General features: G+C 45.1%; 1 protein-coding gene across 8 annotated transcripts in view; it reads right to left on the bottom strand.

Annotated features, from left to right (window-relative positions):
• The window catches only part of TPM3 (tropomyosin 3), a 109,079-nt gene that overhangs the window by 45,529 nt on the left and 40,850 nt on the right, over positions 1-22,700 (bottom strand). For 2 of the 8 annotated variants that reach the window (XM_069218145.1, XM_069218150.1), the window contains 7 exons: positions 14,791-14,924; positions 9,605-9,722; positions 8,649-8,719; positions 5,623-5,698; positions 3,500-3,562; positions 2,478-2,547; positions 573-651 (listed from right to left, as the gene is read on the bottom strand). In XM_069218145.1, the coding sequence (XP_069074246.1) occupies positions 573-651; positions 2,478-2,547; positions 3,500-3,562; positions 5,623-5,698; positions 8,649-8,719; positions 9,605-9,722; positions 14,791-14,924 (611 nt within the window). Of the gene's footprint in view, positions 1-572; positions 652-2,477; positions 2,548-3,499; positions 3,563-5,622; positions 5,699-6,451; positions 6,528-8,648; positions 8,720-9,604; positions 9,723-14,790; positions 14,925-22,700 lie in introns of all 8 variants that reach the window. The other 6 variants (XM_069218144.1, XM_069218149.1, XM_069218142.1 and 3 more) reach the window with 3 other exon arrangements.

The following is a 22,700-nucleotide window of genomic DNA, read 5'->3' as shown; positions in this document are numbered from 1 at the left end:
AGAGCGGACAATAGTTTGGCATGTTAGTGAGAGGTTCACATCAAGAGGGTTAATGTGCATGCATGTTCACCATTTTAGACTGTACCAAGCCTCAGAACGCTGAAGCCCTCCGGGCAGCCAAATGTTGTTCCTCACAAACAAGTAAACGCACAAAGAAGGTTTGAAAGAGACGCATGTAAAGAGAACAATTTAATATATTAGGTATATATCGCCACGCCGAGCCATGCAGAGGGTTATGGAACCATTATGCATGTGATCAAACTTCATCTAAAAAAAAAAAAAAACGGTGCCTTCAGCAACCAGAATATAGCCTGACAACAGGCAGGCACGCCGAACAAGAGTTCTGCTTTCTGGGTGAAGCTAGGGTTTAGACTACACTACCCTACTCACATCTCCGAGATTAAAGGATTATTGATTACATTGTTCAGGGACATGGATCCCAATATACCACAGCAGAACGGCTACCATTTCTAAGCACAGCACAGCAAGGTGGAATCAAACCTTTCCCCCTTCCCTAGTTAGTTATCAGTCTTTAAAAAAATAAAAATCACACACACGCCATGCATGTTTACATGGAAGTCATGTCATTCAGGGCATGGTCCAGCTCCTCGCTTATCGCTTTGTATTTCAGTTTCTGGGCATAAAGTTCATCTGAAAGAAGAAAAAGGAGGCAATGCAAAGAGGCAGAAGTTGGGCAGCGCGGACAGCAGAATGGGAAGACGGAGGATTGCAAGGCAGAGTGCAGCGCAGGCAGGATCCACCTTGGCGTGGAGGCAGACAGATGGCAACATGCAAAGGACAGTAAAGAAGGCGGAAGCGGCATGTTCAGATGTTTTACGTGGCACAGATCATAATGGAGGCCAGAAAACAGACAGCAGAAGAGATGGGAGATGGAACCACAGAAGAACAAGCATGGTGCAAGTGATCAGCATGCAGCGCCACAGAGGAGGTCTCGTAGGAGAGAGGGGAGGGTACAGGGCAACGGGTAAAGGAGATCAGGTTGTAGCAGCAGCCAGGGAGCAGTCAGCACGGATTGCAGTGAAGGGAACAGCATTACAACGCGGCCCCACGGTAGGAAGCAGTGTGCCTCATGCAGCCGCAGGTAACGTGGGCAAGGAAGCAAGCAAGGAAAACGTCCATTAGTAAACAGGTACTGCAGGGAGGCTGGTCTTGCAGAACATCCCCTGGACCTTCCTCCTCCGTGGCTCAAGTGAGAAGGCAAGGTTGTGCAGCACCAGAAATCCGGCAGCAGGCGGGGCGCACAGACAATGGAGCATAATCTGGAGCAAACACGGGCGGTGATGTGTCCCTCCCTCGCTTGGGCGTGGACAGGTAGTGTGCTTGGAAGCCTCCCTGCCAAGGGAGCGAGGCTGCCCTAGACACACACGCTCCACCTTTCTGAACAAGCCTGCACACTCTTTGATCCCAGATATCCTATGGCGCAGGGCATGGCTGGCACCACAGATATCTGCAGCAGTCAAACCGAAGCTTCCCAAGTTCCTGTACCCACATTTCTATTATCTGAAGAAGAGTTCAGAAAGGGATTCCCTAATGGTGGGCCTGAATCCCTGGCTCTTAGTACAGTGAGGCAGACTTGCAACAAGCAGGCAAGATTCAGGCACAACCAGCGCCCCACTGTCAGCCCGATTACAGCGGATCTAGTTTTTGCAGTGAAAATCAAGTTCTACGCTTTCTTTATGCTCCTGCATTCCCATGCTGTACACAGCTAGGAATATTGTTCTGAACTGTGGGTGGGAAGGGATGGGCTAAATACCATTCCACATGAAATAACACAGTTTGCTTTCTGGTATGCAGAGTCTGCAAGACACTTGGGGCCAGATGTATCAAAGGGTTTTTACCCATTCGGTGTCTATGGGAAAACGTGTTCGTACATATGGCCCTTAGTAAAGTATTACCATGAACTTGCTACAGGACAGATCCTTCCGCAATAAGCTCTCTGACCCATTATTGCAGCACACTGCAGTAGTCTTGTCGCGCCAACAGGGTCTCCGATCAGCAAAACACACATGAACAACATCTCTCCTCAGCTTGTCCCATCAGAGTGTATAGTTGTGAGATCACTTATCAATGCCATGACCACACTGTCCTTTCCCCTGTCACTGTTGGCATTATAGCTGCCGACTCGGTCACAATTAGCCTAGAATATGCACAGGAAGTATTTGCAAGTGTTTTCCAAGTTCTCTTTCTTCAAGAATCAATCAAGCACAAGACCTGCTCTTCATGAAATTCCACCCCCTTTAAAATATCATTTTCTAGGGGACTCCGTTTAGAACCTTTACATTTCCTACACAGCGTGTGTCCTCCACTGTTCACTGCTTATGCTTGGTAACATTATTCCAGGGAGAAGTTCTCCCCAATTAGATACTGCACCTTATGGCCAGACAGCTCGACTGGCTTAAGTTGTGCTTTATCATTTACATTGGAAGGGATTCTGTGTGATGTATTCAGTACTTTACCTTCCAAGTCATCAATGGACTTCTCTAGTTTTGCCACTGATCTTTCAGCAAATTCAGCGCGGGTCTCGGCCTTTGGGAGAAGGAAAAAAAAGTCATGAGGCAAAACTAGTCAGTGGCCCATTAAGCAGAAACAAGCAATGCTAGAATCCCAAAAGATACAAGTTATTTAATATGTTAACATTGGTGTTTCACTTTGTTTCCATGTTCGAGGGTATATAGGAATTCATGATATATAATAGCACAGATGCTGAAAGCTCTGTGCAGGGAAGAGCATGGTTATAACTATATTTCAATGTGCTCTTATTTCTTTTATATGCAGCTGCAAGAGAGCGGCTTGAATGTTATCTATGGTGAGCTCAGTGCACTATCGTGGTGTAGTTTAATGTGCTGCTGGACGGTATCGTTTGACGGGTGTGGCAGAGTGTTGGCACTATTATGAAAGAGGGTTAAGTAGTCTATATATGGAATATATGACCAAATGAGTGTGCTTTGTACTGTAGGTCCGGCTACAGAAAGGAAAATGATGGTAATGGCACAATATGTTCTACTGAGTTATGTGATGCAATGAAATCTAATGAGGATGAAACATGCTATGATTTATTCGGTGAAAGGTTTGCATGGGACTTACTGTCTGGAAAGATAGGTTAAGAAGTGTTGGCGGAGGTGTGCTTTGTAGGTAGTTCATCGTCTTTTCCGCAGTCGTGGAAGGTGTGGGGCTCTGGAGGTCACTTTATGGTGTGGTGATGGGGCCTTTACTGTTTTGTGGTTTGGTCAGCTCTAAAACATGGCGTACCATATTATGCTGCTTGGTATACTGTTTATGTAGGTGATGGCATATGTTACTATGCAAGTAACAGACAGTGTTATAGGAGGGCTGGTGTGACGAGTGCCAAGACGTTGATATGGTACTGAGTGATAGCTATAGGTGGAGCTCTGTAAATCACAAAATTGAAGGAAACCCCATATGAGGAGTACATTTGGACACAGACTAAGGTAACTATTCCAAAACAGCCGACACTTACCTCCTTCAGCTTATCTGTCAGGATCTTTATTTCTTCCTCATATTTATCCTCCTTCTGGGAGTACTGTGGGCCAAAAATAAATTACAAGCAAGGAAAGAAGTTAGAAAAGAAAAAAAGAAATTCACTTGCAAATGCATAACAAAACTAATAGCAGTACTACATACTGTTTGCAAGTGTTAACTGCACCACAAAACAATTAACAGCTGGAAAATAATACAAAACAAAATCGGTATCACAAAAATGGAGTGAGCAAACAAGCATGCAAAAAGAATAAAGTAAGAAAACACACCAAGACCCCCCCCCCCCCAAAAAAAAATACTAACAAAAAATCCATTAAGGGAAATAAAATAGTAATCAACCATCCTCAACAATGGACAAAACAACCATCATGATAGCAACCACTGAACAATCCCACACAAAATAAACAAACCACAATGGTACAGAAACAACTATGTCACAAAGAAACAAATATGCAACGCAAACCAAAAAAAGAAGTCAAGACACCAATAAATCCACACAAAAACATTCACAGACAATACCCAAAGAAACCAAACAAGACAAACAGCTAGTTAGAATCTCCACAAAGTGCAAATACCTACAGGCAAAAGAACTCATCCCACCTCACCACCCTCACCTTCATGTGATTTATGTCTACAGATTCAAGATCCACTCCCTTGACAACCATCTCAATGTGGAAATTCACAAACATCCCTGGGAAACGTCTTGGGAGGCATTCAGCAAAAATATCCATAAATCATAACAGATAGCAACCTTTCACCCTTGCACCTTTTCCATACTTCACTTCCTTCCTTCCTTCCTTCCATTCCTATATTGGTGTTGCTCCTTCTACAGTGGTGTGGTGCACCCTCTAGGTGGAAGTAAGCAGCACACTGGTGGCTAACTGACAATTTAAAAGTGCCCACTCTTAAGCCATAAAAAGTTCTATGGTCAAAGAAGCAGCCGCCCAGGAGGCACCACCCTTCCCAATGAAAATGTCCTGCAGGTGGGACCAGAGAGGAAGAAGGTTTAAACTATATCAGTTATAGGAATGAGATACTTCAACAAATCAAATGGAACAATGCCTATTCATGCAGTCATAGGCTTCCTTCAAAAATAGGTAAGTATAAGCTAAGAAAAAATATTAAATGACATGTCTGGATATTTCAGCAAGAACATCTTAACCCAGATACATTTAAAAAGCATCCCACTAGATCCCATAACCCAATGGCGTCCCCTTTAATCTACATTGTTATGTCAATCAGACTCATTGGACTAACGACTTGCTAGTACCAACAACAAATGAGTACTCCGCACCAAATTCGCAGCCTTCTTTCCCTTTGGGCTTGAAAAGAATATACATTACCGCCAACTAGAGGCCAAAACGATGGCTTCTACTGGGACTCCTTCCTGGATCGACCAACTGCTCCCCCAAACAACCTTTTTCAGACAAACTGAAAATACTCTTCATCAAATGTGAGAACAGTCATTCACATCCCTGGGCGATCAACTTTATTTCCAACTTTCAAAGATGGTTGTGAGCTGCTCACTATGCGAGCCATAGCAACCTTAATACTGCTATTAACATATTTCAATATCAGTGCCAAGCAAGGGAAAAACACATTGCTATCCAATAGCAGGCAACAAGCTGAATGGAGCCGTTCTTGACAAGGCCTTCCCCAGACGTTAAAAAGGTTATTAAAATAAAAAAAAAGGCGATTCCCACGTTATGACACACACCGTCCGGAGCACAGAGGGATTTTAATAAGCTTCGGCCAGCACTTTACCAACTATAATACCGCACTGCAGCAAAAATAATAAACATGCCAACCAGGTGAATCGGGGGCAAATCCGCCCTTGCTCAAGGGTACAGACCCCACACCTCCCCTTCATCTAATGGTGCAGTTAGTGTAAAAACAACTCAGGGTATTGTAACAACTGTTCCCCTCCTCCCAACTCCAACTGAAAGTTTCCCAACACATGAACTGAACTGCAGCAATTCCAACAGGCAGCATCACATCTTTACAGATGTTTTAAGATGCGACAGATGCCCCACTTGGTGCAGTTCGTGTGCACAACATGCCAGATGAAGGAAAGCAAGTGCGCTGGCTGGTTGGTGGGCCTACCTTTTCCGCCTGGGCCTCCAGAGATTTGAGGTTGTTGGTAACATTCTTCAGCTCTTCCTCCAGCTCAGCGCATTTACTAGAGGGCGAAGCCATGTAGGCAGGGGAGAGATGGGTAGGAAGGGAAGGACATTAAGAAAGGGGGCAGGAGGAGGTAAGAAGACAGTAAAACAGAGCAGAAGTCCAGACAGCAGGTCAATCAACAACAAAGATTTATGTAGTTAAAAAGAAAACCCTTCCTATCAAATGTAATTAAACGTCCAGTTTGGATTGTGCTGTGGAAGTGTAATATTCCAATTTAATGTTTGATTAGTTTAATCAGGAGCTAGGATTTTCCTCTGTACCAGCCACAGAATCACGCATTATACCTCCCTGACACTGTAAGAGTGTGGCAAGGCACAAATAAATATATATATATATATTATTATTTTTTTAAAGAAAGCTCACTGAGGGCATTGGTGATTGAACCAAGAATCTGATGCACAAAAACCATGAACATAAACAGTTTTTTTGTTCTGAATGTGCGATTCTGCAGCTGATCCTCTGGAAATCACTGGTTCCAATAACCACTGTGACGGGTATATGCGCCCCCTCTGCTGGGGCGACACTTGTGGGAGTGGAACCAACACCTCGGCCTAGGGGAATGGTAGCTTAATCAATGAATCAACAGCCAAGCAGTCTAATCAAAAAATGAAATGAGAAGGAAAATAGGATTAATGAGCGAAAGGAGGACAGGTATAGAAGGAGCAAGGGTGGGAAGGAGTTGGGAGAGGGCAGCCAATCCATTTTTTTTTGTACCCCACAGCGCTGGCAGTGGGCAAACTGTTAGTACCTTTTCATCGGAAGCATTGAGGCACTTCATGCTCTGGTCCAACGCCCTGATCTGCTCCTCCATCTGACGGGCACGGCTGTTAGTCATGATCGGCAGGGTGGCACGAGGGGAGGGGAGGGGAGGGGAGGAGCATGGGGGTAGGGGGGGACCCAGACAACAAGCAGCGCAGACAGGGAGAAGGAAAACAAAAGAAGAATCGTGGTCATGACATGCATGTCTGGGCAGGAAGCAATACCAAATGCATGCAAGGATATTGGCAGTGCAAGGCCTGGAATCCATACAGGAGGGTACGCTAAAGAAGTGGCCATGATCCATTCATCTCAACGTGCAGTTCATGTCACCGAGCCCTCAACGGTAGGAGATAACCAAAGCAAATGCTAAATCTACCGTATGATTCTATGGTGAGTGGGCCAAAGATACACAATGATGCCATGCAAACAACAGACTGCTCTCTTCTTACTAGGTTATAGCTTCAACAAGACTATTGACATGGACGAGAACCATCCCGAGCCAATACCCAAGGTGTTCAAGGAAGCTAATCTACTAAAAAAGAATGGTTCTATGGTTAACATTTCTTTAGTTTGTATTAAGTGAGTCTTCTGCCCACGCTAACGAAACCTGATTCGAGCTTTGTCACCGTCATGCAGGAATAGTTTTAAACAGCATGCCAAGACTTAGAGTTTAAGTATCAGGCTAGCAGTCACATACAGTTCCTCTTTCATCGTGTTTGAACAAGGGTTGTAATTTTTACTCCATGGATCGCACTAAGGGGGGGTAATGCTACTCCGGACCACAAAGGAAACGAGCAAAGAACTCAAGGAGCAAGTCTATACTTCTCTCTTTCGGTGTAGTGGTCTCAAAACTGGGCATGGTTGCATTGGTTAAACTGTAGATTTGCACACTATCAACCAGTCTATCGAGGTTGTGACTTGTGTAGCCACGCCAATCAAATCAGTCCTACTAAGGACAGATCAATTTCCCCCAAGACGGAAAAGAATAGAAATGGAAGTGACCATGTCAAAAGCAATCATAAGACTGAAGAATGCAGCAGTGGCGAATGGCCATTGTAACCATCCCTGAGTAGAAGTCATTTCTCAACCTGAAAACTTGTGACTTCAATGCTACTGCTTGGGAGGATTCATGGGTGATAGCTAATCCACAATGAGAGAGTGAAGTACCAGATGCACCTTCGCAAAACTCACTGCTTTAAGCCCATTAATCAAGATATATTTCTGATACCACTAGGCCCAACGTTATGCTTTCTACACACCAAGAGAAAAGTCATGGTTCTCACACATGGTTTAGGGGAAACTCTGTCCGCTCACTCAGACCGACGGGTGGAAGGGAGCCTAAATGAAGTAGTCCAGGAAGTGTAGATAACAGTTTAGAAAAAGCAGTATTTGGCTTAGAGTCAAAAATGTACATTTTGTAAGGACCTCAAGAGAAGCATGCTGGAACAACTTCCATTTCTATACTGTTCTTCTCCCCAATGTCTGCACTACAGTTCCGCGCCAACCACGGAGATGCATTTTTGATTTAAGTTTTCTTTATGCAGAGTTTGTTTTTGGTTTTGTCTTTATTGGCAAACAGCCTTTTTTATAAGTGAGGGATTTCTCACTCTAAATAGATTAGGGTGCCAGTTTTCTTCTTGGGTTACACATTACTTATCAATGCAGTGAAAATGTAGGATGATCTGAGATATTATTGTCAAGAATTTGAAAGACCAATAAAAATCTGTGCTTTAAATAATGGTTCCCAACTCCACTTCATTATCAAACAGAAGCAAGGCACACATGAAGTGAAGGGGCAGTATTATCTAGCTCCCCAGCTAGGGATACCACAGCTCCCTTTCTAAACTAGGATTTTTTTTTTACACTTTAAACTATGCAACATGCACTGAAAAAGTCCAAATTTGCGAAGGCTAACAGAACTCTTACTACATTAATGGACAAATTCCCTAATGTGGGACAAAACGGTTCCTTTGTCTTTTAATGAGCACGGTCAATCTAACACAGGCCTAACAGGTCAAATTGCGGATATGAATGAAACCTCAAACTTAAAGTGTCAGAATCCAGACTGTAGACTCGCCTCCCACTTCAATTTCAGGCCCTGCACCCCAAAGTAGTGGTTTGATTTTTATTAGAATCTATGTAGAAATGATGTCGTGCAAAGGGAGAAAAGGGGATGTAATACTCACGACTCTGAGATCTCAGCTCGCTCCTCTGTGCGTTCAAGATCCCCTTCAATTATGACCAATTTACGAGCAACCTACCAAAAATGAGACATCAAGAGTACGGTCTAAGACACTGCAGCAAAATCGTGGACTGAAACAGCACAAAAGCCACAAAAACAAAAGGGAAAAATAGATAGAAAGATAAAAAAAAATGTTAATGAACCAGATAGTGGGAGAAGGGGGACCCTACTTCAGTAGCCAGGGAAGTGCCTGTGAGTAAACCACGTAAGCAAAAGATTTGCACAGAGAAGTCAAGGAAAGATGTGTAAAATTGCAAATAATCTAAAGGACAACCAATGAAAAGTAATAACTGAAAAAGAAGCAAAGAGGTTAGCACCGGTTGCATTATCTGTAACTGCATGTGGTATTTGACCACAAGTTACCTTGCTAAAAAGTAATCTGGTTAGAAGATCTATTTTTATTTTAGCTTGGTGATGAGCGCCTTCAATTATCCAAGCATTCCGAGTGTGGCCTTCTTTAAATATATTGCTGGCTTTTTTGGTCAAAAATAACAAAACACCCAAAAATGTTTACCTGCCAGAAAGCAAGAAACAACTTAAAATAAATGCATAATTTTAGAGATTAAAAAAACGTGGATCTAGAAGAGCCAGGCACCAAATTCCACAAGCGCAAATCAAAACAGAATAACTTTCAGGAAGAATAAACCACTGCCGTTCAATTCTGGGGCGCTGCGCAGTTTATTCCCCAGAAGCGGGATAAGTGAGGTAGTCTGTGGGAAATGTGGAGTGTAGCATCAAACTGCACATTACCCGACAATACAGTCATAGCTCAGAGTGAAGACACTTCATGGGTGTAAAGAAGACACAGACATCAAGGTAAATCAACCACTGGCTAGTCTGGAAAGCACGACTAATGGTTATCAATGTCAAGAAAAGCCTTCCCTGGCCTCAGTGACTCACTTCCTCGTACTTCCGGTCTGCCTCCTCAGCAATGTGCTTAGCTTCCTTTAACTGGATCTCCTGCAGTTCCATCTTCTCTTCATCCTTCAGAGCGCGATTCTCAATGACTTTCATCCCTCTGTATGGGAAAGAAGCACACAAGAGAAAGAGGTTACCTTGAGGAAAAAAAATCATGGAATGACTAGTCATTTTGTAGGGTTTTGAGCCCTGCACACTGAACCAGGCCAATATGAAAAACATTTTTTTTTTGGTCCTCATAAAGCCCACTTTCATGAGCGAGGGTCATCAACCTGTGCCCTACAATACAGGAGGAAACATACAATTTTCACCCCTCCCGGTCACGGACTGTTCTCTATGCCTGCCAAGCCATAAGAGCGTGTGGAGCAACCGTGTTTATGGGGTAGACCTCCTAAAATCAGGGGGGCCAGTAATCATTGGACATGAAAAGGGAAAACAACTGTGTAAGGAAATGCCTCCTTGGCATGGTTGCCCCCTGACTTTTTGCCTTTGCTGATGCTATGTTTACAATTGAAAGTGTGCTGAGGCCTGCTAACCAGGCCCCAGCACCAGTGTTCTTTCCCTAACCTGTACTTTTGTATCCACAATTGGCAGACCCTGGCATCCAGATAAGTCCCTTGTAACTGGTACTTCTAGTACCAAGGGCCCTGATGCCAAGGAAGGTCTCTAAGGGCTGCAGCATGTCTTATGCCACCCTGGAGACCTCTCACTCAGCACAGACACACTGCTTGCCAGCTTGTGTGTGCTAGTGAGGACAAAACGAGTAAGTCGACATGGCACTCCCCTCAGGGTGCCATGCCAGCCTCTCACTGCCTATGCAGTATAGGTAAGACACCCCTCTAGCAGGCCTTACAGCCCTAAGGCAGGGTGCACTATACCATAGGTGAGGGTACCAGTGCATGAACATGGTACCCCTACAGTGTCTAAACAAAACCTTAGACATTGTAAGTGCAGGGTAGCCATAAGAGTATATGGTCTGGGAGTTTGTCAAACACGAACTCCACAGCACCATAATGGCTACACTGAAAACTGGGAAGTTTGGTATCAAACTTCTCAGCACAATAAATGCACACTGATGCCAGTGTACATTTTATTGCAAAATACACCCCAGAGGGCACCTTAGAGGTGCCCCCTGAAACTTAACCGACTGTCTGTGTAGGCTGACTAGTTCCAGCAGCCTGCCACACTAGAGACATGTTGCTGGCCCCATGGGGAGAGTGCCTTTGTCACTCTGAGGCCAGTAACAAAGCCTGCACTGGGTGGAGATGCTAACACCTCCCCCAGGCAGGAGCTGTGACACCTGGCGGTGAGCCTCAAAGGCTCACCCCTTTGTCACAGCCCAGCAGGGCACTCCAGCTTAGTGGTGTTGCCCGCCCCCTCCGGCCACGGCCCCCACTTTTGGCGGCAAGGCTGGAGGGAACAAAGAAAGCAACAAGGAGGAGTCACTGGCCAGTCAGGACAGCCCCTAAGGTGTCCTGAGCTGAGGTGACTCTCTTTTAGAAATCCTCCATCTTGCAGATGGAGGATTCCCCCAATAGGATTAGGGATGTGACCCCCTCCCCTTGGGAGGAGGCACAAAGAGGGTGTACCCACCCTCCGGGCTAGTAGCCATTGGCTACTAACCCCCCAGACCTAAACACGCCCTTAAATTTAGTATTTAAGGGCTTCCCTGAACCTAAGAATTCAGATTCCTGCAAACTACAAGAAGAAGGACTGCCTAGCTGAAAACCCCTGCAGAGGAAGACCAGAAGACGACAACTGCCTTGGCTCCAGAAACTCACCGGCCTGTCTCCTGCCTTCCAAAGAACTCTGCTCCAGCGACGCCTTCCAAGGGACCAGCGACCTCTGAATCCTCTGAGGACTGCCCTGCTTCGAGAAAGACAAGAAACTCCCGAGGACAGCGGACCTGCTCCAAAAAGACTGCAACTTTGTTTCAAGGAGCAGCTTTAAAGACCCTGCAATCTCCCCGCAAGAAGCGTGAGACTTGCAACACTGCACCCGGCGACCCCGACTCGGCTGGTGGAGAACCAACACCTCAGGGAGGACCCCCGGACTACTCTACGACTGTGAGTACCAAAACCTGTCCCCCCTGAGCCCCCACAGCGGGAATCCCGAGGCTTCCCCTGACCGCGACTCTCTGAAACCTAAGTCCCGACGCCTGGAAAAGACCCTGCACCCGCAGCCCCCAGGACCTGAAGGACCGGACTTTCACTGCAGAAGTGACCCCCAGGAGTCCCTCTCCCTTGCCCAAGTGGAGGTTTCCCCGAGGAAGCCCCCCCTTGCCTGCCTGCAGCGCTGAAGAGATCCGTTGATCTCTCATAGACTAACATTGCAAACCCGACGCTTGTTTCTACACTGCACCCAGCCGTCCCCGCGCCGCTGAGGGTGAAATTTCTGTGTGGGCTTGTGTCCCCCCCCGGTGCCCTACAAAACCCCCCTGGTCTGCCCTCCGAAGACGCGGGTACTTACCTGCAAGCAGACCGGAACCGGGGCACCCCCTTCTCTCCATTCTAGCCTATGCGTTTTGGGCACCACTTTGAACTCTGCACCTGACCGGCCCTGAGCTGCTGGTGTGGTAACTTTGGGGTTGCTCTGAACCCCCAACGGTGGGCTACCTTGGACCAAGAACTGAACCCTGTAAGTGTCTTACTTACCTGGTAAAACTAACAAAAACTTACCTCCCCCAGGAACTGTGAAAATTGCACTAAGTGTCCACTTTTGAAATAGCTATTTGTGAATAACTTGAAAAGTATACATGCAATTGAAATGATTCAAAGTTCCTAATGTACTTACCTGCAATACCTTTCAAACAAGATATTACATGTTAAATTTGAACCTGTGGTTCTTAAAATAAACTAAGAAAAGATATTTTTCTATACAAAACCTATTGGCTGGATTTGTCTCTGAGTGTGTGTACCTCATTTATTGTCTATGTGTATGTACAACAAATGCTTAACACTACTCCTTGGATAAGCCTACTGCTCGACCACACTACCACAAAATAGAGCATTAGTATTATCTCTTTTTACCACTATTTTACCTCTAAGGGGAACCCTTGGACTCTGTGCATGCTATTCCTTACTTTGAAATAGCACATACAGAGCCAACTTCCTACAAACTGCTTTGCAGAAAATGTACCTATATAGCCCAGCACTCGTCTCTTATTAAGCGAACCAATTTGCAAATCTTGAATCACAGCAGACAAACTGCAACCTGCAGAATAGACAAATACAGCATAGAATCCCAAGAACTGCCCACTTCTGCAAGTTCTCCACCCAGCACATGGATGAAGCTGCCATAGATAACCCATTCACTGAACGCAGTGTGATTACACTCCATCCTAACCCAAAAGAGCCTCCAAGGTCCTATCAAAAGAGTTCCCGATCAATTCCTCTGTACAGCCTGCAATACAAATCATGCATAGGCGGGTCAAATTGGAGCCCATCACACACAACCTAGCTCTTCTGCCTACCACCTCATTAATGATCTATTAACCGTGAACAAGTAGGAAGCTGCACTTAACCACCAGAAAACCCAAAAGGACGGGGCTTGAATACTAATCTGCAGCACACACAGGGTTGCTGTGCCAGATTTCAGCCAACAAAAGTGTTTGTTCGTCTTGAAAGTAGTAAAATGCACAAAGAGAGCATCGGACAAAGCCCCAATTCATGGGGGAAACTCATAAAAACACAAGGGTTGAAAATGGGACAGGCATCAATCCCCGGGATGTCAGGAGGCGAATGTCTGGGAAGGGACCAAGCTTCCACATGAATGTGCACTGGGTGTATCCAAGCTTCTATCACCACCTTCGCCTATACCTAAATCTTGTTTGTCATCAAAATTAGGCTAAAAGTTGCTTTAGTGGATGAAATGTTTGTCACTTTATTCCTGCGTGTATTCTCATTACATGAAACACAGACCATGGCCTTGTTATTTACATATTTCAACGTATAGGCTGTGCTAAAACTGCACATAATTAAGGGCAAGAATATCTGAATGCACAGCAATTACTGGAAAGAGTATAAACCATTTTGAAAAAACGAAATAAAGTTTTTAATTTGATTATTTTGTGAAATAAGCCAACATCTGAATTATGTAAAGGTTCCCTGTTAATCAAAGCTGGAATAAATGTTACTTCCTTCTAGATTTTAGGATATATATATATATATATATATATACATATACATACACACATATATACATACACAGACACAAACGTATATTTACAAAAACTAGATCATTCACTCAACCAAGTTTGGTAGCACATCATAACATTTTCAAAAGGCTGCAACATTGGAAACTGTAGCTCGTAGGTGACAATTCCCAACAGTGCTGCGTAGATGGCAAATGTAGCCCATCTCCAGTTAGGGACCACATACATCCACACAATATCTGTGGCAAGGTTAATGGGCCTCTCCAAAGAAACACCTGTCCCTTCAGGTTTGTTTTGTGAACACTTTCTTGGTGACCAGGTCACAATCTAACAACAGACCTGTGTTGTCCCCACAAGCAAAGGAAGGCAGTTGTGATTTGATTACCGTCGGTGGGTGCCACAGGTGTGCGACGGATAGAGAAGCACCTGCATAAACGGTCTGCTGTGAATTAAATCTGGAAGTAAAATGAAAGACGACCCGAGCAACAACTGCTCACTTGATCAGAGAGGGTGTATGTTTCTAGTTCTGAACTAGAGGCAAGATTCCTTCTCCTGACAAATCCAAGATAAGACCGACTCTTTGTATTTAACTAAATTTCACAGGTTACCAATTGACACGTTGTAGCATTTCTCCACCTTCGCCACTGCCATTCTAGCTTTCCAAAATATCTATAACTAAATAAGTCTGCAAAGACTTCTATATAAAGATCTATTCATCTTGGCAGAGCTGAAAAGGGAAGCATGCAATTTTAATAAAGTCCTATAGCTGCTCAGACACTTAGGAACAAATATAAAGAATTAGGGATGTGCAGTTTTAATTCATAATGTACTTATTCTTTTTCCACTGACAAAGCAACATGGCCTGAGGGGGAATTTAGTGTTTTTTAGTTGCCAAAAACTTTATTATAACCATTGCAACAGAGAAGGCAACTTTCAGTTAGCTAACGCTGTCAAGGAAGCCTCGGCCATTGACCATTCACAATTCTGATGCAACAGATATAAAAAGCATGCTTACCTTTCACTCTCGTCAGCAACCTTCTCCGCTTCCTCAAGCTTCTGAAGAGCAGTTGCTAGACGTTCCTGAGCTCGGTCTAATTCCTCCTCCACCAACTGGATGCGACGGTTCAATGAAGCCACCTCTGCCTCTGCCTGCAGAGAAGAGTTGCAATCAAATTAAAAAAATAAAAGAGGGGTGGATTTTTCAATATCAAAAGTACATAAGACGCCCAGATTGGAAGTGGATATATGCCATGACTAAATCCCTAAAACACCACCAAGCTTAAACATACCCTTTGTCAATTTTTTCTCGGGGGGGGGGGGGGGGGGGAATAAACATATGGTCTAATGGGCCCCGATGCAAACTTAAAAAAAAATATATATATATATATATATACATACACACATACATACACATACATATATACATACGCACACACACCTATTGAGTTTAAAAAATAAAAATACACAAAAACAATGAAATATGCCGTTTCTAGGGTCTGGTTTGACAGCACAGCTGTCGCCAGAGCATCGCTGAGAGGGGTTTGTCTCCGCCCATATTTTGGGTGCCAGACTTACATATTTTGATTGAGAAGAATTTGTGTGCTTCTGCAAAATGTGCTTGCCCTCCAAACAGATGTGATCATTTTGTTTATTAATCCAGCAGCATGGGATTGAGCTTTCAGGGGCACATACAACATTGTAATGCTGTAAAAGTGTCTTAGAGAACTAGATCATTGATGGCGTTTCTCCCTGACAGCAACACACATTTGAGGAGAGCAGTCATTGACATACATGGACTTTTAGTTCTGGCTTCACAGTGCAAATTTCACCGACCTTTTAACTTGCATCAATTTTCTTATGCAGTTATTTGCATCCACACAAACAATAACATTTGCAGGCTACCTACGTGTAATGCTTCACAATACCATATAAAGTTCCTTAAAAGCCAGACCTACTGGCGCCACCAATATTTTAACTTTTGAACATTCATACATGTAACAGTTTTAGTCCCTTATGCAGGAAATAAACTTAAAACCGAAAACTGGCACTTCGCAGGCAAACACTCAAAACGGTGCCTCAATCACCAGAGAAAATAAGCAATGCAACTATGACAACACGATTTATAGCTCAACTAGCCCGAGGAGGACAATCGTCTCCATAGGCAACAAGTACCTAAACAGTAGTTACAGGTAAGAAAGAGCCAGACGAGCCTCCAGGGCCTGCAACAAAACTGCTACCCTAAAAACCCTTACCAGCAAGAGATAGCAACCACAGACTATCTGTGGGAGCGCGAACATTAACTATGCCACATGTAATCAGCGTGAAGAGTGCTATGGTCAGCGAATTATTGCTGGCATTCTAATAGCTGGGTGTCAGTATGATTAATATACCACACCCTCTGCTAAGGAGAAATCAAAGTGACCCAAAACAGTTCAAATGAAATCAAACGACCCTTTCTGCGACACATCACTTGTCCTTACACAAAAGACGAGAGCAGCAAGGCAAACGGGTGAACTCATTCCAACGTCTTAAGCTGAATACTGTTGCATTCTGGATACTCCATAATGAGATCCACTCTCCCCTCACCTGGTTTCAGGGAGGACAGGGAGATTGCTCCAGTCGCACAGTTTGAGTTCTCTGAACAGTGGTATTCTTCAAGCCTCACCACTGAACTAAAATAAAAATATATCGTTTTGGTGGCCAACAAATTTATAATGCCCTTTCAAAGAGACAAAACCACACATTGCCAATATGGTCTAAATTTTAGATCTGAAGGACACAGGAGACAACGGGGGATGCCAAAGACCCCTCACAACCGTGCACAGACAGCCCCATGATTTTGCTTAAGTTACTTCAGCTAAGAACATTTCTTCGAGAGGGCACAGTGAGGATGTAGACCACGATAATTATTTTTCTGGCCTCCCAACTCCGTGCTGCGCCGTTCAACTACAAAATACGCTGAACAGCACTCTACACTCAGGATACCAGGTGTGTGGTTTTCAGAAAAACACTACATTGGTGATAACGAATGTGACCAAAAAAAAAACACATGATCGTGACCAGTGGCCTCAGGAATAAGTGTGCGGCGTGGTTTTCTGAGGTTTCGTATATGTGAGATGTCGAAACCACTAACTTATTTCTCTAAGAGAAGTGCTGGCTCGCTCTGCAGATAAGGAGTGTACACACCACAAATGTACACTCATTAAGCTTGCCAGTTGCTATTTCGTTATGGTAAAGCTATTCAACAGCACGTCCTTCATCTACACCAAGGGTCTCCTTGCTAACCACTTATTTTATAGGGACCCCTTTCCCATCTTCTGTATTAGAATGCTGTGGCTGGAACCTACACGGGCAAAAGCTGAATTCCACAGAGAGCTCCCGGCAGACAAAAGAATGTTATCTCTTCTGAGAAAAACAAACTGTGACGACACCCTGAGTTAGGAAACTTTCCGACAGGCTTGTACATGAATACATGCAGGATGAAGGCAATTACTCAGAAGGTATGAGAACTTCGCCCAGCCCTCGACTGCTCACAGGCCTCCAAAAGGGGGTGTCCTAGGTGCGGCCTGGAGCGTTTTCGCCGTCTAATCCTCATGTTAAGCATCCCCCACCCCCACACACAATTTCAGCCTGGCCTCTTCATTTATTGGTTTGCAGAGGTCATTCACATTTTAATCTGCCCACTACAGCACAGGGCCATGGGCCAGCTTACCCAAGCCCTTGACAGTCAAGCGTGAGGGGCAGTCAGACTCTAGTCCGTGCACAGCTGCCCACAGGGTACTCCACTTCAGTGCCAGTGACTAGGGGTCCGCCCTGGTTTCAGATCATGTTTTTATTTGACCCATGCGACTATACTAATTTATAACGGCAGGCCAGCAAGACTACGTGCCAATCACTACTGCTCCTTAAGAGTATCCGCTGGTGTCCCCAAGAAAAGAACACTCGCCGGCTCTTCCTCTGATGTCCCTAAGGAAATGGCTCTAGTGCAGCAACTTCCGCTGTGCATCCTACAGGAAACCCCAACAGGAAGTAAGGGGGGTGGGGCAACAGTGATATCAGCAGGGTCCCAAATTGTCTGTCGAGTAGGCCACCTCGGAGATACTACATTAAATAACAGCGAAGTGCTACAAATCTCCATTTTGGACCTTTGGTGCACAGGTAGGCCTCGCGATACTGCCACATTGACAGTTCCCGGTAGGCAGCAAGCTGTGGCGGCCTTCCTAATGCCCCTATTCTAGCCGCCTCTTTTGCAGTGTGATGCTGGTCTGAACATTTCTGACAGGTTCGATTCTTGTTTGCAGCTCGTCCCGGATGGTCACGTTAACGACAAGACGCCCTGTGCAGAACATCTTGCGCATAATGGCTGCCTTGGCGCCAAATTACCTTCACTCCTCCACTGTGATCATGACAACGACTTCAACAGGACAGACCACAGTCGGTGGCATGGTGTAGCCATCCCCATAGCAACTGCCTCCAAGTTTGGACTGCTGTGGTACAATGATGTAATCACAAGGGAATGCCGCGGGCAAACTGGATGGGTGAGGCGTGCCGGCTTGCAGAATTTCACTTAAAAACTCTTATCTCGTCTGCCAACATTTTCTCTTGACGCGGTTGTTATAATTGCACTTTCACATTTCAATTAGTTGCACCTAAATCGGCGGGTCTCGCACCACAAACTTCTCTTTGATGCCTTCCAGTCCTTTTCCCTCACAGGAAGCGCTGGCCAGTCCTCCACTCTCACACCAAGAGCCAGTGAGGACGCCTGCCTGTCCCCCTCCCCCAGTAGGACACAGGCCTGTTTGTTTTAGGACGTGCGGCGGGGGTGGATTCCTCCGTGTTTCCTGTGCCAGAAACAGCATGTCAGCCACTTTAGTTACACATCTACCCTGACAGCCAGCATCCTTTGGAAAGTTCTGAATTCTACACACCACTCCAGGAAGTGGGGCGCTACTTATCACAAGAGCCAGGAGGGAGCTCCAGAATTATTTCGCCACTGTGGACCGTAGAGCAGAGTACAATCAAGACTGGGCAACAGCAGTGTGTGGAGGGAGGAGAGGCTTACACTGGTAGGCTCACGGTCTTTATCCTAGGCATGTCAATCCTCTGAGCATCCTTACCCATGCCGCTGTCAAGCAGAGGACTAAAAACTCGCTCAAGCCTCATTACAAGTAAAGAGGTATAGAAGGCGAGCAGCCTTGCGTTGCAGTTAGATTTTCAGTTTTTTTGTGTCGGGCCTTCTGCATTCGTATGCTACTGTAGTGCCTTCTTAATCCGGATCGCCTTTTCGTACATTTCTGAGATGTCATCAACCTACGCTCTGTGGTTATTTAGCCTTGGATAGTTTTGTTAAACGTTCCTTCTCAAGATGTCTGCTCTGTCACATTTTCATTTATATAACTCTCTCCTGGAAGACCCGAGGAGCTTTAGGACGGCCAACTGGATATCACTCTGATGTGAGGGCCTGGCGGAGTGCGGTATCTCAGAAGAGATTGTCGGCGCCCTGAGTCAAGTTTGTTGATGATGCACATCGGTTCTACATGGGGTGACCAGATTTTTTAAAACCAAGAAGTGGGACATTTCACGAAGATAGAAGTAGGGCTACAATGTAACACCGACCAGGGGGCGCAGAAAGACAACGCCCACCAACTTAGAATATACAAACACAGAGGCACCAAGGGAAATACGTTCAATACAAAGTTTACACATACCAGTCTCGGTGCCAATTAGTTACATTGTTTTCAGACAAGGTTAGTACCTAATCCTGAAATGAAAATAAAGAAATACAAGCACTTGTTCAGTCGACCCTCTCTAAAAATCGGAACAAGTTCTGGATTCTGTGAAATCTACTGGGACTGAGGATCAAAAACCGGCACTGCTGGTCACCCCACCTACAATACCACATCAAGTACCGAGGTCACAGTGGTCCATCAATGTGCGCTGCAGGAGGGCCACAAGGATCAGACACCACGGAAGGTCCAAGACACATACAGCTTGTTACAGGGGCTATGGGGACGTCCAACCCAAGAACATTCACAGGTACTTCAGTTCTTCCACACAAACCAGTAGAGGTGCAACGCACAGACACCTCAGACAGATGTCTGCGGCCCAGCTGGGAGGAGTGGGGGCCCAAGTCTAGCACAGTCGCATACGAGTACAGGAGGGTGGGTGATGTACCACCACCCAGTAGCAGAGAAGCCGCGACTCCCCGTGATCTGCGAGATTCGTGAAAAACATATATATATATATATCACTCTCCACAAGCCGCTTGAAGGGCTTTCGTGACCTGCTTATGGTGGACACAGACGAACTGTCAGGTGACCCCTTATACCCGAGGCACCTTAAGAGTGCTGCATTCTTCCTTGCCCGTAGAGGTTTCATCTCCACACCACGCCCTGTGCAGCAATGTGTTCCAGTGCTTGGAGTCCGCACCGCTGCACCCCCAGATTCACAAAGAGCGCACACACACGCGAAGCTTGCACAGGGCACATTCCTTCACCGGTACTTACACCCGTCGCAGGAAGAGGAGCGGCGACTGTGGCGAGGGGCTCTGGAATTCGCCTCACTGCCCATTATCAGCTGGAGGAGGGGCACTGATCCACCCCACACAAAAATGAAGAAACGAAGACACCAGAATTCGCCACCCCTCCCCGAAAAGTTTTGAGGAATCCCAAGTGTAAGGGAAGTTCACCCTACGGCAAGTAGAGAGGAAAATCGAGAATAACCTGATTTTCAGGAACGAGGAGCAGCAAATCTACCAGGTCCGTGGGAATAAGGAACAAAGTGTCCAGTAAGACGCCAAGCAAACAAAAATTATGTACAGAGCTCGGTGCCAATCGGGCGGCTAGCAATGCTTCAAATTAGAGAATAACGCAGCTCTGTGGTCGCTCTTATTACAGCCAAGTACAAACAAGCATTGGCAAGGTATGGTGTGTGCTGCCAACCTTTTGACTTAGTCTACTCTTGCTTGTTTTGTCGTGTTTTTTTTGCAAATCTTTATTGGTGGGAATCTACAGAGCCTCAACAAACTAGGGGAAAAAAACACTGGCTCAAAAGAAAAATATGTTTTGTTTGTAGAACCACACATCGTCATGGTCACTGGCACTACGAGGAACTACTTTGCGCGACGATAAGACGATATGGGCCTGCCAAAAAGCAGCATGTCTTGAGTCAGTGAGGTTAGCCGACAGCCAAAGTGATCAGGTACATTATCCCATGCTCTACGCTGTAGTTGATGGGAGAAAACGTCATCAGTCCAATGGATGAAAAGCTTTGAGTGAAAAAGTCCCACAGCATATAAATTTATAATGTTAGTAAAAATCAAAACGTCTCAGCTGATGTCAAACCTTAAAAAAGAAAGATAAATTGTGTGCGTTAACTCGCTGAGTTCCTGAATTATCTCAAAGGATTACTGAATTTTTTTAGTCCCCAAAAATCCAACAGTGACCATTGAGGTTTTTGCCACTAGTAGAATCAGGCCTGCTCCACATCTTGTCACTTCCGGTGAAGAGACTGCACAACTCTAAACGTCACGAGTAGAGCGACGCTGCCTTACACTGAACCTTCACCGAGCTTCAGGTCGGTTGGCTACCTCTGTAAAACTAGGCCTTATAGATGCGCCTTCACATGGTTCATTTCTACAAAGAACTTTCGAGATTCAAATGACCCTAACCTCCCACAGCGCCCAAGCCTAAAAGCAGATGTCCTAGGTTTGTGAATACCTATAGAAACGGCCGTGGTTCTGCGTGAGATCTTGCTCCAACATTATTAAATTACATGTTAATGTCAGGTAATAATGTAACCAGAGTTTAAAGAATCTTCATTAGCCTCATTTAAATTCATGTATTTTTCAGTTTATCTGCAGTACTGTGCTCCTGCCCTCCTTTTAAAGTTTTTTTTTTTTTTTTTTTTTACTTGCACTCACCTTGTTTTTGTCTTTAACGGGAGAAATCCCTACATCTCATTTTCGCATCACACCGTCCTTTTTTTAGTCTAGCAAAGCCAATCTCTTGTGTTCAATACACGGTGCATGGGCTTTGGTTTAGCCCCCTGCAAACCGCTGGCCCACCTCAGTGAACTCCTCCAGCCACTGGTTGAGGCATTCTGGACGCCCCTCGCCCGGAGGTGTTTAATCTCAGTCATGTATATTGCTGTATCGCGGCCTCCTAGGCGGGGCTTCCATTCGCATGCAAAAGGTGGAAAGTACGTCAAATCATCACACCCTGCAACATTTATCTAATACAGGCAGTGTTCTGAAAAGGCATTCAGTTATGTTTTTACTGCAAGGTACACTAGTTCACCTGCAGCAAGACAAATGAATTGCTTCGCTGGATCGTGCATAAGAAAAGTTCAAGAAAAATAAAGTCAGCAAATAAGGTAACGCCCATTAGCCACACAAGAAAATAAAGGTTACCGATCTAATTCTATATGTCATGATAGTGGCTATTTATAATGTATACAATATTTACTTGCCCTGTTGGTACTTTGTGGAGACATCAGGTTGTGAAGCACTCTTCACAGATTCTCTACTACAGGATTTAGTGACAACCAAATCGAGAGGAGTGTGGCGGGTGGTGCGGTTATACTCACCAGCTGTTCAACGGAGCGTGGGTTGAATGGGGTCTCTTGTAACATTCTTAGCCAGGGGTTTTTAACCTTCTGTGGACCCCCGTTGATCATTACTTGTATCTAGGGGACTCCATTGATGAATGAGCGGAATCCGGGGACCCCTACTTAATCATCACTAGAGTCCAGGGAACCCAATGAGTCATTAATGGAATTCGGGGACATCGGCCTAAGCAATTCTGATGATTTGTATCAAAAGTACACACACACATACGGAAACAATCTACCAAACGCTAAAATGGCGATCCACAAATATATATTTTTTTTAAATATATATATATTTTAGTGGGAAGGCGGGAGCGT

This window comes from Pleurodeles waltl, chromosome 12 (genome assembly GCF_031143425.1).
Source record: "Pleurodeles waltl isolate 20211129_DDA chromosome 12, aPleWal1.hap1.20221129, whole genome shotgun sequence".
Classification (NCBI taxonomy): domain Eukaryota; kingdom Metazoa; phylum Chordata; class Amphibia; order Caudata; family Salamandridae; genus Pleurodeles; species Pleurodeles waltl.
The sequence above is the reverse complement of the archived record's forward strand: the minus strand, read 5'-3'. Positions and strand labels throughout refer to the sequence as shown.